The 18,682-nt window shown below is 55.8% G+C and overlaps 1 protein-coding gene across 1 annotated transcript in view; it reads right to left on the minus strand.

Annotated features, from left to right (window-relative positions):
* Window positions 1-10,729, minus strand: part of POLRMT (RNA polymerase mitochondrial) — a 32,842-nt gene extending 22,113 nt beyond the window's left edge. Inside the window, exons 1-5 of the mRNA XM_067558874.1 lie at window positions 10,647-10,729; window positions 9,844-9,939; window positions 8,796-9,128; window positions 6,894-7,681; window positions 5,124-5,254 (exon numbers count right to left, since the gene is read on the minus strand). Of these exons, the coding sequence (XP_067414975.1) occupies window positions 5,124-5,254; window positions 6,894-7,681; window positions 8,796-9,128; window positions 9,844-9,939; window positions 10,647-10,704 (1,406 nt within the window). The 5' untranslated portion in view covers window positions 10,705-10,729. The remainder of the gene's footprint in view (window positions 1-5,123; window positions 5,255-6,893; window positions 7,682-8,795; window positions 9,129-9,843; window positions 9,940-10,646) is intronic.
* Window positions 10,730-18,682: the final 7,953 nt, after the last annotated feature.

Below are 18,682 nucleotides of genomic sequence, written 5' to 3' on the forward strand. Positions count from 1 at the left end.
AACTAGGAAGCCTCACACCACAGACTCGCCATCCCAATGATCTGTGCTGCACTGCCCCCAGCCATTGGCTCTTTGAGGCAGGGCCTCAGCATGGCAGGCCAGCGCCAGCTCCCGCAGGCAGCGTCGGCATCTTCCATGGGAAGCCTTTCAAACTGGACCAGCAAAATGCCTGCAGTTAACAGAGGGAGCGGGAGCCGAAGACAGTGTGAAATGAGCTCGTTTCTACTGTGCAACTGTGTTTCTAGCACCAACGGGAGACTGGCCCAGGAGTTCTCAGCCTGGGAGAGGTGGGGTCAGGACCAGGCATTGGGGAATCATGACCCCTGGCCTTACGCATGCAGCTAAATGGGATGCAGGTCTCAGAGTGGATAAGGTTGAGAACCAATGGAGGATTAGACAGATGTGCAGAGCATTTGACAGAGAGGAAATAAGACAGTGGCTCTGCCTGGAGTAAAGACACTGTCAACACGAGGGGCAGTTAGCAGGATGACAGAGCAAGGGGGAAAAGGAAAGCGTTCAGGACACTTTCCAGGCCTCGGATTGCGAGCATGTAGAACTGCACGCGTACCTGAATTCACGCAAACACCTCCACGTGCCCTTTGGGCATGTCTACACTGCACAAAATCCCTGCGACGGCAGCGAGTCTCAAAGTCCGGGTCAACTGATTCAGGCTCACACTGAAGGGCTAAAAATAGCAGCGCAGACGTCGACACGCAGGCTGCAGCCTGGGCTCTGAGACCCGCCCCCTTTGCTGGGATTCAGAGCCCAAGCCAGCATGTCTACACTGCTATTTTTAGCCCCGTAGGCCAAGTCAGTTGATCCTGGCTCAGAGACTTGCTGCCGTGAGGTGTTTTGCAGGGTACATGTACCCTTTGAGGGACAGAGTTTCAGCTGGCCTATGCGGTCACGGTTCCATTGATTTCAACAGAGCAGCCAATCGGGCCTACGGACTTGAATGGAACTTGCCCATTGACATCAGCTGGGAACCGGGCTCTCAGTCTCCCTGTAACAGGGGAAAAGCAGCACAACACCGACACAGGCTGAAAGAAAGCGGGGAGTAGGGGAGAGCTGCCAGCAGAAGAGAGCACCCGGGGTGATTAAAACCAACAACCCAGCTGTCAGCGGAGGCACTGGCCAGCGAGATCCAGTACCTTGGGAGAGTCCAGAGCCCTCTCTGTTCACCTGCTTCCCAAGAGCCAGCAGGGAGCGCTCAGTGGGGAGCGCAGGGGACACTGGGATTGAAATGCTGTTAATCGGAACACCGCCACAAGGTCACCTGCTTCGTGCTCCATCAATCAATTACCCTCCCTGCTCCGCACTGGCCTGCACCTCCGCCAAGGAGCCCGGCTTAACCTTCATGTTACATTCGTGCCGAGCTGAGCAGAAACACCTAGCAGGCCTGAGTGCCCCACGCGCGGCTTTGTCCCTGCAGCAAGATGCACCGCCCTTTCCAAAGAGGTTCCAGCTCTGCTGTATTCGTTTACCCAGCACCGTCCGCAAGCCTCAAGGCACTTTGGAAACCTACGATGGGCCAAACCTCGAGAGGTGCCCAGTGCCTGCGATCCCACTGGCCCAGGATTCAGCCCTGCGGAGGTGTAGGGAGACACATCGCCAATGACTGAGGCTGGGGTGGGGCATGGCAGTTGTTTAACAGCATAGAGCAACCGGGCACAAGAGGTTAAGGACAGCGCATGTGAAACCACACCGAGGCAGAGCTCCTCTACCCATGCTGGAAATCGGCCGGGGCACCGGGGCTAACACACCTGCCCATTCGAGATCACACTAGCTGTCGGGTCCTCGGTTTTACTGACCTTGCCAGCTGCAAAGCCAGGAGCCACTGGCTTAATTCTGACTCACTGGGCAACACGTCTCCTCGTGAGCTAGCCCCACTTCCTGCAGCACCCCGGATTTTTCTTGCAGGGCCTCCTGTCCAAGTCCTAACCCTGAGTAGCTGGAGAGATGCAACGAGGTCACAGCCTGACCTGGGGGATCACGAGGACAACTCCCTGCTTGGGAGGAGAGAAAACTGAAACCACGACATCTCTAGGTCTCATCACAGCCAAACACACGCATCCACCCGTGGTACTGAATTAGCCCAGGCTGGGAAACGGAATTAACGGACCGAGGGCAGGGAACCATGATCTCGGTGCACCATTTCCGCCCTTGAAGGATCCTCCTCCTACGCTAATGGCAAAGCAGCCAAACCCTGCTGTTACAATCAGAGCTTGCTTCCAATCCGCCTCCGACCACATCTTGTTGCAGCTCACTCCCCATTCCAAACCCATGAGGTTGGGTTGCAATGGAGAGCAAAGGAGAGGGACAAAGGGAAGCTACTTGGATATCCACGTTGCAGCCCTACACTCAGCTCGTCTCACCTGGTTGTGCCTGACTCCTCCCATGCCCATTAGAAGGGCAGAGGCAAGTGCTTGCATAGGGGGTGTTGAAAGGCAGACTGCTCTGAGGTGGAGAGCGGCAGCCAACTAGCACGCTGGACAGAAAGATGCTGATCTTTCAGAAAGCGCCAGGGGAATCTGATGCTCACGCAGAGCAGACAGGATTGTGGGTTTACCACGGAGCTGTCTGGGCACAACAGGACACAGCCTGGCGACGCTGTGGGCATAATTCAGGCCAGCCTGATGCTAAATGAACGCCAGCCCAGCACAACGCTGCTGCACAGACCTAAGGAGACGAACCCATGATTTGGGTTGGGACCATCTCCCTTCATGTGATGCCACGCCCTGGGGTTCTCCTGCAGCCATCCACAGCCCTGGGATCAGAACCTCTCCTGTACGCTGAGTCCTTCAGCTCTCAAGGTGAAGCCTTCACTGCTGTTCGTAGTAGCTGCAATCCTGGAAGCCTGCAAGCCGCAATTCAGTGCTGCCGAGATCTCTGGGTATGGGACACGGGCAAGGCACAGAGGGCAGACACAGCTGTATGCTCAGAGCACCATCTGGTGGACACCCCAGTATTACACAGCAAGCAGCAGGCAGCTGACCTCGTAGAATGAGCGAGTACAGGCAGGCTCACGGCAGACAAATGGTGCTGCTGGGAGAACTGCAGAGCGTTCCATGTCCCAATCTCAACTCTGACTGCGAGTGAAACGGATCACCTGGAAAACCGAGGCCCTGTCTGCTCCTGTGAGAGCACGAAAGATCCCAGGGCATTTTACATCAGAGTCCTTGGCCAAAGCGCCTCCCAGTGCAGCATCTGGCTGCCGTGCGCTTCCCCAGAAGCAGTTGCATTTCAGTGGTGCTGTTCATAAGGGCTGTAAGTACTTCAGGAGCCTCAGTGATGGAAGATTTTACATTAGTGCAAGTCACTGTGACTCTTTTCTCCAAAGCTGGCCAATAAACACCCCACTACCAGGAGTGTTCCACAAAAGGAGAATACAGCTACATTGGAAATATCTAATTAGTATCTGTATTACAGGAGCGCCTAGGGCCCTGATCTTGGTTGGGGCTTCTATCACACCAGGCAATGAACAGAGGCAGAGACAGTCCCTGCCCCAAAGCGCTTACAATCTAAATAGACAAGACACACAAAAAGTGCTGGATGGAACAGATGTGCAAAGAGAGGAATAGAACCCATATCCCCAGAGTCTGAGTCCAGTGCTCTACCCTTTAAACCATACTGCCTCTGAATATAGGCTGCTCCATTCTGAATCTTTATGGGGAGACATGCTTGGAGACAAAGGCACACAGAAAGGTTTTTATAGATTTGTGCAGGCAAGAAATCAACACACCTGAGTTCTAAACAGGTGACCCGGGACAAGGTCAAGAGAGGTGCCTGGAACATGCGAGCTGGCCATGAACATACAGATAGCCATAAAGTCACCGAGTCACAGGAAAGCCCACAAACAGAGAAAACAGAGCAGCAAGGAAACTTTTTATCAATGCTCCCCTTTCAAGGCAGGGGATAGACACTGGGCCACAGAAATGCACTTAAAAGTCAGACCCTTTCAATAAACAAACACTAGTGATTATTTTTAAGAGCACTTTCATGCTACTTTGATTCATATCCATTGTCTCCCATACACTAGTTTTCAACCAGGAATCCTTTTTAAGCCACACCCATCATCCCTAGGACTGACACCCTGGGACTAACATCAGCTTCTGGCACCGAACCATAGCAACCAAGAGAAAGAGAGCACACAAATCCCATTGAGATGCTGGAGCAGCAACTGGGGGAGATGGCAGTGTCACCCTCCCCTGCCCAGCTATGGCTAATAAGAGACTTAAACTAGAGAAAGGCCCTGGAGGAATGGCAACAAGCCAATGGCTCTGGATCAGTGGTCCCCAAATGTTCAGGGGGCATGGCAGGCCCCGGGCCATCCCACATAGGGGGCAGGGAAGGAGCACCATCTAGCGCCACTCTGGCCCTGGGCCCTAGCCAGTTTTGCCCTCAGTCCATCTTCACTTCCATCCACTTCAGCCCAAGCTCCTCTGCTGAGCCAACCATGCAATAATGGAGGGAGGTGCGGACAGATTCCCATTACTGGTAAGGGAGGCCCGACTGGAAAAGTTTGGGCACCACTGCTCTAGATAGACCCGGCAGGAGAGTGGCTGGTTCCAGAGGCAGGGGAAGAGGCTCTGAGCGAACGGAGTCTGAGGAGATGCCCTGTAATGAATGTACAGAGAGTGGGAAAGCCAGCTGTCTGCAGAGACTCACTACTTTCCACTCTCCTCTCCCCTGGGGAGCTCCAGAAAAGCTGCACCAAGCATGGACCAATATGGCTGCTTGAGACGGTGAGCCAAGAGGACCAGGCACACACTTCTGAGCACCTGCGCAACATCCCATCACACCACCACCACCACCATCCGCTTCCCTCCGTGCCCTTCTGTGAGATACGGAGCTGCACGTGCCCTGTGGCAGGCCATCCCCCAGCCCACCCAGCAGGGATGCTCTGCCCCAGCCCACCACCTTAATGGGAAGCAAATCCACAGCACCGCTCGCCATAACACCCACGTCTGCATTTCCAAAGAGAAGGGGCAGGTCTCCCCCGCTGATCCCATGTGTCTCCCCTAGCTGTTAGAGACCCGACTCTTCACAGCTCCCAGGTGAAGCAGTGGAAAAGGGAGAGATGCTGACACTGGCCCAGTGTTGTTATTTACCCAGTGAGTTACCTTTGGATGACTGCGGCGGGGGTGTGAGCACGGCCCATGCACTCCAGCGCTGCAGCGTAGCAGCCAAGGTTGGGCTTCAGGTTGGTTTTCTCCAACATGAAGAAGAGCTGGCCAATCTCGTTCAAGGAGCCCTGAGAAGAGAAGGGAGAGGGGTAAATTCAAGCTCCGAGCCCCTCCATTTCTTTTCCAGATTCAACCTGTTTTGTTCTGAATCCAGTCACCAAATGCTCCCCCTCTATCAACAGCTCAGCGAGGTCCCACGTGAGCCGAGTTTGGTAGGTCTCAGACTAGTTCCCAGTGGGCATTACAACAGGCACCAATCCACAGACCACCATCCCATCTGGCGCCATTCTGGGCTAAGTGATGCCAAACTGAACAGGCATCGGAGCACAAGTTCCCCTCTCACACACACACACACACACACACACACACACACACACACACACACACACACACACACACACACACACACACACACACACACACACACACACACACACACACACACACACACAGTCCAGTCAGAGCTGAGGCATGTTGGCTGGCTGGGTGTGTGGAGGCACAATCTACCACTCCCCACACTGTACCAGCTCCGAAGACCCAGTACCCACAGCTGGCGGGCTGCTCCTTCTCACCAGTGCTAAGCTTCCCTTTTACTTAATTACTCCCAGGGTGGATAAAAACAGATGATTTTTTTAAAATTTAAATTGGATTTTTTTGATTTTGCTATTTAAATATTATAATATGTTTTCTTTTTAAAAGCAAACTGTTTAAAATGAAATCTGAATTTAATACAATACAGAACTTATATATGACTTATAATAACATAATATAATAACGTATATAACTTATTATAATACGTTATTATAATAATTATAAATATGCTAAATCCATGAGCCTCTATCAGAAATTCTGAGTTAAAGGCTCCTTTCCTAGACATAGAAAGAAGCAGGGGGAAAACATCTAAATGTTTTGGTCAAGCTTTAAAAACATGACACAATAAGCCATGTCCTATATTAAGGGCTTGTTTTGTTTAATAAAAATAAATTTGATATGGTGTTTTGCGTATTTAATTAAATTCCAGTTACCATCCTACTGCAGCTTGACACAAATCATGAGCAAAAAGTTAATTATCTAGTAAATAAGCAATGTATCATTCACCATTTTCTAACCTACTAAAAACATACAATTAATAAGAATCTGAAAATATTGGGTTACATAATTGCGTAGATTAACGTATACATTATAGCACACCCGCCTAGACAGCAAAAAGACGCACCAAATCTAGTGTCCAGGCTCTATTTAGTTGTCAGTTAACATATTTTAATGGTTATATCAACCAATGAGAATGAACCTCTCTTAGAAAATAACTGAAGTACAAACGGAGAAGTTGATTAACACTGATGATTTGTATTGCAGCTTTCCACTTGGTGATTTAAATGGCTGATTTAAATCAATCCACTTGGATTGCACCATTTCAGTAATAAATATGATCAATTGGCTCAGAAAACTCCATCCTGAGAAATACACAAACACCCCCCACCCACCAATCAGAACAGGCACTTGGGCCTGGCTCAAGGGTACACGCTGAAAAGATATACAATGACGCCCTGGCTGGGCTCCCTACAGGGCTTGAACCTCAGATCTCTGGATCTATAAACACATGATTCTACAGCTTGAGCCATCAGCTCACAGCCAGCTGCTGCCTCAAACACCTGTATGTGGTGCAGCCACTGGAGAGCACCAGCGAGGGTAACTAAGATACAATACCTTTTTCGCCCAGCCATGCATGACCATGTCGTACATGTTGATGGTCAGCAGCTTCCTCTTGACATCGGAGCGGTGGTACAACATCAGGCACTGCTGGGCCCTCTCAGGCTGGTTGATGAAGAGGCAGCTCTCCAGATAGCACATGATGTCTTGCTGGATGCTCCTGTACATGTTACCCTCCTTGTCTTCCAGCACTGGCCTCGGTTCCTGCTGCGCCATCAGCCCGTCAAGACCCTTCCTCTTGGGCACTTCCTCCAGTTGGTTGCATTCATCTCCCTGTGGAGCAGAGGGCTTGGCAGAGGAGCCCAGCCGAGGAGAGGCCTGGGCAGAAGCCATCGCAGCCCTGGGGCTTTTATGCAAGGTCTTGAATTTGCCTGATACCTTTGGATTTGCCCCTGCCTTTGGAGGAATGGCTCTGGCCCTGCCTTGGCTCTCTTTGGTTACAGCAGCCTTGCCTGGCTCCAAGACTGGCTTTCTAGTTCGTTCTGCACCAGGGGATGAGGAAGCCACGAAGAATTTCTGCTCCAGCTTTGACTGTCTTTTGTACTTGATCCATGTATCCTTTTTCAGCTTTTCAACCCAGCGGCTGGGCAGGGACGGGGCCCCGGAAGAGGAGACGGCCCCCTCCCTGACTTTCGGAGCCAGCTCCTTCCCTCCTGGGAGTGGCACGGCCGCCTTTTGTGCAGGGCACTGGGAGCTGTTCTTCCATGCTGGGGCAACGTCCACTCTGTCAACCCTCATCCCCGAGATGTTATGGGCCTGGAGCTTCTTGTCACGAGCCTCCAGCACTGCCAGGGAAAACACACTAGATTAACCCATGACTGGACCCTAACCTAGGCCAACACACATTCCTGGCCCAGCACGGCAGCCCGGGGGGGTTGGAAGAGCAAGCCCACCTTGCATTCACCCTGCTGGGCCGAAACTAAGCAGCACTGCAACCCCACATGCCAGGTTATGATGCCTGAGCAGGGAGCGGGGCGCAGCCCAGCAGAACAGAAGCTGCCGCTGAGGGAGAAGAAGGGGCGGGTTTGCTCTCCAACCCCCCCGGGCTTCCCCTCCACACCAGGCCGGGATTGGGGTTGCATTACTGGGGCAGGGGCTGCATCTAAGTAATGGTGGGTTGCAAAAAAAGACCCAGTGTAGGTGGTGGGTTGCCTTATCAAACAGGTGGGAAGCACTGCGTTACAGCGAGCATCCGCATCCACCCTCCCTGTCCTTATGGCTAGACGGGAGGGCTCCCTGGACTTCGCTCCAGTGTAACTTGGGGTCAGAGCAGGGAAGAGGTGCAGAACCCCCACAGTACAGCACACCTCCATCTGAGGTAACAATGCATGGGCCAGCCAGGAGGTGGAGTTGGCTAAAGCAGTGGTGCTCAACCAGGGGTACGCATACCCCTGGGGCAGGCAGAGGTCTTCCAGGGGGTACATCAACTTCCACACAGGCAATGACTTGTTTATACTGCTCTCTAGACTATACACTGAAATGTAAGTGCAGTATGTATATTCCAAGTGATTTATTTTATAACTGGATGGTGGTGATGGGAATTTGTCAGTGAGCGTGCTCTGACACTTCCCTATGTTTATGTCTGATTTGGTAAGCAAGTCGTTTTTAAATGAGATGAAACTTGGGGGGTCCATAAGACAAATCAGTCCTGAAAGGGGTACAGTAGCCTGGAAAAGTTGAGGTGCACTGGGCTAAAGGACCCTTCCTGTTACCAAAGGGGCATTTCCCCCCAAGCTAAGGATCTGTGCATAAGCCTCACCGACCAGCAAACTCAGACCACTGCAGGGGGAAAGGGGCTCTGCAGCCCTGGGGCTTTTATGGAAGGTCTGGGATTTGCCTGATACTTTTGGATTTGCCCCTGCCTTTGGAGGAATGGCTTTGGCCCTGCCTTGGCCTTGCCTGGTTCCAAGACTGGCTCTCTAGTTCGTTCTGCACCAGGGGGTGAGGAAGCCACGAAGAATTTCTGCTCCAGCCTCGACTGTCTCTTGTGCTTGATCCATTTATCCTTTTTCAGCTTTTCAACCCAGCGGCTGGGCAGGGACGGGGCCCCGGAAGAGGAGACGTCCCCCTCCCGGACTTTCGGAGCCAGCTCCTTCCCTGCTGGGAGCGGCACGGTCGTCGTTTGTGCAGGGCACTGGGAGCTGTTCTTCCCTGCTGGGGCAATGTCCACTCTGTCAATCACCATCTCCGAGACGTTATCGGCCTGGAGCTGCTTGACACGAGCCTCCAGCACTGCCAGGGAAAACACAGCAGAGAGAGAAGGGGGAATTAAAGTGACGTGTGGTCACTGCAGACAATCTGCCACCCATGTCCCCCCCATGGACCAAATGTCTCCTCACTCCCCACACACCCCAGCTAAGACACACATGGGACTTGGTTAAACCTAAGGCCAGAGGATGCTTTAGCGCATGGCACAGGGCATTTGCTTGTGGAGGGCTCTTTCCTGCTGAGAAACAGTGGCCTTTAAATACTCCGCATTTCTACATGGCCTTGACACTCTTCTTTGACACTATCCCTCCCCAATCTTGATGAGGCAAGCGTGATCCCCAGTTCCCACCAAAAGCTTGGACAAGGTCCCCCATTCTGGCAAAGGCTGATCTCCTTGACCCACTAGAGCGGTGTTTCTCAACAGTGGGTCCTGCCCTACCAGTGGGTCATGGGAAGGTTGCCATGTCCAGGGCCAGATTAACCGATGACTGGGCCCTAACTTAGGCAAACACACATTCCTGGCCCAGCACAGCGGCCCAGGGGGTTGGAAGAACAACCCCACCTTGCATTCACCCTGCCGTGCAGGGCTAGGACCCTTCCTGTTGCCCAGAAGCGTTTCCCCCCAAGCTAAGGATCTGTGCATAAGCCTCACCGACCAGCAAACCCAGACCACTGCAGGGGGAAAGGGGCTCTGATGGGAACAGATGCCCGTTGGTCCTCCCGGGCATTTCCAACTCACCCTCCAGCAGCTCAGCCCTCCCATAGGCGCCTCTTCTCCCGGCTTCCTCCTTCACGTTGGCGGAGGAGTAACTTCTCATCCTGGTCCATAGGCCTCCTGCGATGAAAAGGGACAAGGAGCGGGAGGCCCTGACCGCAGGCTGGGCGAGACGGATGGATGCTCAGCACAGGGGGGCGATGGACGCGGTTCGTGGCACAGCCCCCCAGCTCAGACACGCACGGAGGGAGGAGGGGGGTTTCCCCGCTGGCCCGTGCACCTGCCCCACCGGCCATCGAGGCGCAGGGCACAGGCAGCGCCCGGACGGGGCAAGGGCTGCAGGGAGCGAGCCAGAGCACTGGGGCCAGCGCGGAGCCCTCCCGGGCCGCCCCCCAGAGGACCCGGCTGCTGCAGGGGAAGGGGAGCCCCCGCCCCAGGCTGGGCACTGCGCCCAGGGGACTGAGAACCGGCCGAGCCCCCCGGGGGGGGAGAGCGCAGGGACCGCCCCCGGCCTTGTGCATGGGGGGCGGGGAAGGGGCCAGGGACCCCCCTCCCCCACTGTCTTCTGTGCCTGGGGCGTGGGAACCAGGGCTACAGGGCACGGCGGGGGGGGGCACAGAAGTTCAGCCCCCCCTCGGGTCCGCGCCTGGCGGGGGGGGGAGGGGCGCATAGGAGTTGTGCCCCCCCCCCCTGTTCCGTGCCCCTGTGGGGGGGACCCCCCTCCGTGCCCGGGGGGGGGGGGGGGCGCAGAAGTTCAACCCCCCCCCCCGGTTCCGTGCCCCCTGTGGAGGAGGGGAGGGGCGGGGCGGGGCGGGACCTGCCGTTACCTGGGCACCGCAGCCAGGCCCGTCCGCCGGCCGCCCGCAGCCGCAGCAGCACCCACATCCCCGCGGGCCACGCTAGGCCGCCATGTCCGCCGCGCCGCCTGACGGGAGCTGTAGTTCCCGCCGGCCCGGCCGGGCAGCGAGGAACTGCATCTCCCGGCGTGCACCGCGCCGCGGGAAGCCGTCCCCCCTCCCCGCCCGACTCGCGGGGAGCGGTCGTCGCCGCCGCCCTGGAGACTACAACTCCCAGGAGGCAGTGCGGGGGTGGGAGGTGCCCTTTGGCTCCCTCTGCTGGGCTGATCTGGAGAGCGCAGGCGTCCCCCCTTCTCCCGCTACCCCACCAGGCGGGGCGAGGTCTCAGTCACCCCCCCCCCCGCACGGTGCTTTGAGATCCTGGCCTGGCTGGTGCTGCGGTGCCGGGCAGTTATGGCTCCTCTCGCTGCCCTGGCCTCTCCCCCTCCACCGCCCTCCTCCTGGGGCCTGGCTCCTTCCTGCTTTGGTTCATTTCGCTCTCCCCCTCCCTTGCCGGCCCAGGGCAGCGACGGGCGTCCTAGGCGCCTAGATTAGGCGAAGCCGAAGTCAGTGGGGCGTATTTCCCGTCAGCGGCAAGGGAAGGGGCCAGGCCTGGGCCCTTTGCTTTTACAATCCTCCACTTCCCGGAGCTCGGCTCCAGCCCTCGGCTCTTGCAGCACCCGACCTCCCCCGTACTGTTGGTGCAAGAGCCTGGTCCGTCACCCGCCTGCTCTCCCATCCGCTCTGCCTGGCCTGTGCCTCATGGCAAGCGGATCTTTAAATCTGGAGGTGGAAGTTTGCACCTGTTCCAGCCGGGGGCGCCCCCCACCTTCTGCCCAGGGCTGCAGACTCTCCTGGATGTAAAGGGCTTTGGCCTGAGAATCTCAAAGCCCTTTGCAACCCCTAAAGGAGGCAGTCAGGATCATAGGGCACCGGGCTGAAAAATCAAGTGCTTGGCAGGTCTGTTTTCGGGTTCTGCTGCTAACTTGCTGCCTGTCCCTGAGCAAGCTGCTGCCTTTCTCTGGGCCTCAGTTTCCTTGTCTGAAAGATGAGGGACGATGAAGCAGACTCAGCTATGAGAGCCAAATATGACAATATTGTAACTCCCCCTGACAGAGGTAGGGGTTATCACCCACATTTTACAGGTGGGGAAACTGAGGCACAGGGGAACTGCCCTGCCCAATCTCACTTCATGAGTCAGTGGCAGAGCTGGGAATAGATTCCAGGAATCCTGGAACAAGAATCACTGTTCTACCCATTAGACCATGCTCCCCTCCCCGATCCAGTAATAGAGCCCATGCACCTGGAGTCTCAGCCTCATCGCTCTAACCATTAGACCACACTCTTCTCCTGAAGCCAATAACAGGCCCCAGAAGGAGACCTGTTATCCAGTTCCCCTGTTCTAACTAGTCCCCCACACTCCAAAACATCTCCGCTGAGCCAACCACTGTGTGACAACAGTCACAGCCAGGATCCTCCCTCCAAAGAAACTCCTGCCAACCCTAGACAATGCCGGCCCGGCACAGACAGAGGGACAGGAACGCTGCAACAGCTGTTCAGGGGCAAAGACTCTCACTCATTAGAATGACTCTGCAGCTGAGGCCTTAACAGCCGGTGACACAAGAGCTGCTGTCTGCTCTAGTTACTGTGCTGGGGTATTCAGAAAGGGGCCTGCAGGCATATACCTTGCAGGAGGGTGGGAAGGACTAGTGGTTACACACAGCCCTGCCAGCCTACCATCGGCATTGCCAGACTGGATCAGAGCCTAGGTCCTTCTAGGCCACCATCCTGCCTGTCCCAGATGCGGCCGAGGAAGGTGCCCAAAATGCAGGGATCCCAACCTCCAGCCTCCCCCTTGCTCTAACCACTAGACCACTCTCCCCTTCTGCAGCTGAGAGCAGAACCCAGGAGTCCTGCTTCCCAGCCCGCTGCTCTGACCACAAGACCACCCCCGAATTTTGCACCCCTCATTTCTCACACACCGCTGTCTCCCCACCGCCCGAACAGTCGCCAGCAGAGGGCAGCATTTTTGCAAAATCACCTGTGACTCTTTAATCTACCAGGGCCACTTTCTAGCAGGCAGCTCTTGGCAGAACCAGAATGGGCATCACCTTTATAACCATTACATCACCCTGTGGCGGCAGGGGGCGGGAGGGACACAGCGGCAGAGATATTTATGGGTCACGAATTCTTGTTAAACCGCAGGGTCTGGAAACTAACCCCACGGAGCTTCTAGTTTGGGGGGACCTCCCCAGAGCAGCAGCCAGTGATGGGGTAGCGCTAGGGAGCTCCGGGTTCCATTCATTCCTGGAGGAAGCAACTGCAGGTCCCGTTGGTGGCAGCGAGCGCTGCACTGGCTCATAGCAAGGGGGGGTACTGACACCTCAGTTTCCCTGAGCAGCCAGTCCTGGTGACACTGTGGATGTTGATTATGAGGAGGGGAAAGGCAGATTGCAGTGGGGGGATGCTGATTGTGGGGCTGACACAGATTGCAGTGGGGTGACGATGATTGCAGTGGGGTGACGCTGGTTGTGGGGCTGACGGGGACTGCAGGGGGCGGGGGGAGTGCAATAGCAGGCAGGTGCAGTGAGGATTATGAGCATCACCAGTTGCAGCCAGGCAATGCAGACTGCAGATGGCTGACGCAAGTGCTGGGTGGCACGGCAGGGGGTGGGGCTGTGAGGCTACGTGGGGAACACTGACCACAGGCTGCTCATGTGGGCAGGGGAGGCTAGGGACAGGTGGGTGGCGCCGTCAGAAGGCTGACTGGACACGGGCAGATGACGCTGATTGCAGGTAGGTGAGCCGAGCTGCCAGGAATCCTTGGCACAAAAATAATTGGGGGGTGGGGAAATTAATCTTCATTTCCAAAATTGTCAGGAGGAGAGCGCTGAGCAACCCAGCCCGGTTCAGCGCCTTCATCTGGGCCGGCACCAGACGGCACTCCTGAAGCTGGTGCCCAGCGGGCGATGGGTGAGACGCTCTCATCTGGTGACCCAGAGCCTCCCCTCACCCTGGAAATGCAGCTGGGAGACAAGCCAGGGAAACCAATTCATCAAACCCCAGCCCGGAGGTGGGGGGAATCACCAGTGACGTCAGGTCCCAGCACCTTCTGCAACTTCAGGATCCAGACCCCTAACTCACCCAGCCCCTGCCGTCTCCCACCCAGCCTGGCACCTGTCTGCATTTCTAAAAGCCAGTCTGGGTCCCTCGGGAGCAGGGTGACCAGAAATCCTGATTTTAGGGGCTTTAACTTATATAGGCAATAAAATAAAAGTGTCCCGATTTTTCACACTTGCTCTCTGGTCACCCTGCTTGGGATGGAGGCAGATGAACACGCCCCTGCAGGGAGTGGGGCAGGAGAGTTATTGCCCCAACGAGAAACCAAACCTTGGACCCTTTAATCTCCAGCGATAACATAAAAGACGCAAAGAGATCGGTTGGTCTGCCTGGCTCAGCGATGAATTTGGGCTGCGAAGGTTGGCTCCTGATTCTAACTTTCTATCCATCCCCACTCACCTTAGGAACTGAGCCCCAAAGATCTGGGTGTCTTGATCTGGGGGGAGGGTCTTAGTTTAGTCCCATCTGTAGATCTTTCTTCTCCTCCTCTCCTGCCTCCAGGGTCCAAGAAGCCCCCGTTCCTCAATCTGGATGGACAGGTTGCTCCCACTCCCCCGACCTCGCCTGGCCCTTCTGGTTTGCTGCCATAGCCTTATTCTGGGTGTCCGTGTTCCTCCGGCTGCTGCTTTAGAGGTGAGCTGAGACAGGATGAGAATCACATTTATTGTAAGCAATCAAGAGGGCAGGGAGCCCCAGTGTGACCCCCACGGCACTGGGGTGATGGGGGAGCCCCTGGGATGCATCCATTCCCCCGTGCCGCATGGTTGGTTCTTGGTCTGTTTCTGGCCAGGTCACTATTTCACGTTCCAGTGGCACCTGGGTGTCCCTGCTCCACCCACCTGCTGCGCCCCGGGGCATCACCACCGGCGTCGGCGGCATTTCACCGCCACGAGGGCTCCTGCTGCCAGGCTGCGCTAGTCACTGGCTTTCCTTTTCCGCTGCCCTGCCCTGTTCTTCCAGAAGCCATGGTCAGACTCTAGGGGCAGGAAGACAGCGACTGGAGTGGGTGTAGGGACTGGGAGAGAAAAATGACCATCTAGAGGGCTGGAAAGATGATGGGGGTGGCTGGGGGGGGATCACCTCTTCCAATAAAGCCCGAGTTGGTAGCAACCAAGGTTGATCCCATCCCACTAGCAGAGACTAGGGACCAGCTGCCCAGATCCCCAGTGAACGCCGTTGGAGCAGGCATCCCAGCTGGGCAACCAAGACACGCATGGGCTGTGGAGACTCTCTTTCCCCTCCCGGGCATGTCGTGGTGAGGCCCATCAACAGAGGACAGCACTGGGAAAGCTTGCCTTGCTGCCGGGCAGAAGCCTGCAGTCCCCTGGGGCCGGCCTGGCCATCAGGACCAGTCACTAGCTCTGGGGCTTGGATCCAAAGCCAGAGAACAGACGCCCAGTGACTGCTACGAGCCTGATGTCTGCAAAGCAAAGCCAGACGCACCGAAAGCCACAATCCAACTGCGCAGACTCAGCCGGGAACCTCTGCCTGAGTCAAGGTCAAGGTGAAGGTCACTGCTCATCCGTGGAAGGGGTTGAAATATGCACGGGGTGAAGCTGAAACCAGCCTCCACCGCTCGGGTCAACGTCTCTTAATAATGCCCAGAATCAGAAAGGGTCTGGAGCCTGCTGATGGAGCCATATGACTCCACTGCCACAGCCAGGGTCAGGGCTGATTTTGCAGTCCAGGGTTGGTGATGGACAAAGCCTCTTTAAAGCCAGCTGCAGCTGGGAGGGACCAGCCTGTGGAGTTCCTGTATCCCCCAGCACACACGGCTGGATTCGGTGCATCAGGAGACCTGGGTTTGAACTCCACCATCTGCCACATTGACTTTCAGATGGAGGGTGTTTTACGGAGGCTGCAGGTGATGGTAATTAGCGTGTGTGTGACACAATTGGTGGCCATGGTTGTGTGTACTTGTGCATGTGTGTGTGTGTGTGTGTGTGTGCATGTGTCACATGACCAGCAGTTGTGCACACACAACTTATGCATACAAATCACATGGCCAGCAGTCGTGTGTGTGTGTGTGCGAGTACACACGTTTGTGTGCATGAGGCACAAGCTCAGCCGTCACGTGTGATCGTGCATATGTGTGCATTCCCGCATGCATGTTTGCACGTCACACGACAAGCAGTTGTGTTTGTGTTGCCACAGTCGCATGGCCAGCAGTCTTTGTGGGTGTGACAGTCGCACATGGATAGCCAGGTTACGCTCTCCCAGCAGTGCAGGTACCCACTCCAGTACCTTGTAGCTCTGTCTCGGTGCAGAAATGCCCCGCGGTGACAAGCAGTGACTCACCGGCAGCTATCAGGCTATAAAAAAACGGGTCAGTTCAGCCCAGGCATATTTGTGCTGGTTTCCCTCCCTGCAGCTAATTAGGGAGAAGAATGTTTGTCAGCTCGGGACAGGAGCTGCCTCCCGGAAGCTTATCTTCTTCTGCTGGGGACCGGCCAACTCAGCCCAGCCTAGCAAAGCACCCCTGGGCCCAGCCGAGAACGCGCCACCATGATGCCAAGGAGCGTCCCTTGGAAACTGCTTTGTGGGGTTTGGACCTCGGGCCCGTGTGTCGGAAGGTCAGCAGCAAATGTGCAGAGGCAGAGCTGGATTCTCCAAACCCGTTTCCAATTTCCCCAGCTCTAGTGCTGTCTGTTGAGGGCACTTATAGACCCCCGGCTACCGGGGTATCTGAGCACCTCACAGTCTCTAATGTATTTATCCTCACGGCACCCGTGTGAAGTAGGGCAGCGCGATCATCCGCATTGAAAAGATGGGGAAACTGAGGCACAGAGGGACTAAGTGACTTGCCCAAGGTCCCACAGTGAAGAACTGAACTTGGGTCTCCGAAGTCCCAGGTTAGCACTGGACAACTCTGCCTCTCCAGTGCCTCCTCCGACTGTCAAGGTCGCTAGTTAGAAGGAATATGTTTGTGTCTGGTATCTAAGTGACATATTTACATTTCACAGCCTGATCCGATGAAGGCGGAGGGAGCAGTGAGTCTGGGGGCGAGGAGGGATGGGGATCGGCGTCCCTTCTTTAGCAGATATGCTAACATCTGCGCACTAGAAACCAGAAACTCCTGCCTCTGGAACCTTTGCCGGAGCTCTGGCTTCCAGCTGCCTACGTGCTAAAGAACCTGGTTAATGGCTCTTCAGATTCAGCAACCTCATGTCAGAAAGTGGGAGAAAGGGAAACGTTCTCCAGCAAACAGTTTCCTGCTTTAGAGGCGTGGCCAAAAGCAAGAACAGGAGCAAGGGGCAGGGAGGATGTGCATTTATTTGGCCTGCTCTACACATAGGGGTTGCTGCAAACACTGAGTAAAGCAAGCGAGGTATTGAAGGCGATGCTTCAAAGTGCAGGCCAGGTGGTCCAAAGAAAAAGCACAGGCCCAGATTTTCCAGAACTCAGCAGTACCCACAGTTTAAGCACCGTCAGCAGCCTCACCAAGTGAGGTTCCCGAGGGAGGGACCAGGAATTGTGTAGCTGGGTTGTGCGCGGAGAGTGCGACCCAGAGCTGGAATTGTGTAGCTGGGTTGTGCGTGGAGAGTGCGACCCAGAGCCTGTCTCTGAAAAAACTCCTCATTTTCATGTGGCTTGTTTCTGCGCTCGAAGCTGCATGTTCTCTTCTCAGGCACACCCCCCCCCCCCGGTCCCTGTGTCGCTCTCACACGTGTAAACATACGTGCAGATTTTCACACTGCCGGCCGGAGACGCAGACAAATCTACACTTCAACATTTCTTTATGGGCACGGCGAGCCAAAGAGCTGCGGTTGGTGTGAAAACGGCAGAAAGCTCAGGTGTTGGTCAGCAATAAACAGAACACACCCGATGTCAGCTCAGAACAGAGCTACACACCCACATGCACACGTCTATCCCTGGGCTGAGGGAGGCGAGGATTCAGAGAGGGAAACTGAGGCATGGTGACAAGACTTGTTCAGGGTCAGTGGCTGAGCTAAGGTTAGAACTGAGGCGGTTGCAGCACACACCCGTCTCTCTGTCTCACAGACACACACGTACGCGTGAGTCATCACACCACTGCCCCTTCCACAGCCTATTACACTAGCGCCAAGTGGCTATAAAGTGACAGGGCGGGGATTGCGGGGGAGTCCCTGAAATCGAAGAGGACGGGAGGAGGGCACACAGGGAGCGTGTGGGGTGCAACAGAGGATGAAAGGAGCCGGGGGTGCACGCAATGAGCTGGGCCGACACCAGCTAGGAAGCGTGCGAGTGACTGCGCCAAGTACAAGGCAACAGACACACACACACACACACGTGCCCACATGCTCCCAAACACACGCGCACACAAACACGTACACGCGCACGAAGGCACATAGGTACACACACGCACACAAACACGCACATAGACACACACACACGTATGCGCAAACACGTGCACACATGCAAACATGTGCATAGGCACACACACACGCCCACGCCCAAACACACCTGTGCGCACACACCTCCACAGGCACACACACGTACATGCGCACACACCCATGCGCACACAACAGCGCACACGCATAAACACACAAATATGCACACACACAAACATGCACACACGCCCACGCACAAACACGCGTGCACACACAAACATATGTACACACACACACACTTGCTCGCTCACCCGCACCCACAACTTTAAAGACCGTGGAGCCGCGCAGATTTATGAATGAGGCGGTTTGCCCCGCCCTCTGCCCGCTGCCATTGGCTGGGGCCCCGCCGGGCAGGCGCCCCCCCCCCCCCCGGGAAAAGCCGCGGCTTCGCCTGTCAATGGCAGGAGTCCCCAGGTCCGCCGCCAGCCCCGCGTGCCGCTGATCGCCCGCCGCCCGCCCGCCGCCCTTCGCCCTCCAGCCGCTGCAACCTGCTCTGACCCTGACCTCCAGGGACCGGCCGGGCAGGGAGCCAGGGCT

The sequence above is a fragment of the Emydura macquarii genome, unplaced genomic scaffold (assembly GCF_026122565.2).
Source record: "Emydura macquarii macquarii isolate MOO-44397 ecotype Brisbane River unplaced genomic scaffold, CSIRO-AGI_Emac_v2 contig_306, whole genome shotgun sequence".
Lineage (NCBI taxonomy): Eukaryota > Metazoa > Chordata > Testudines > Chelidae > Emydura > Emydura macquarii.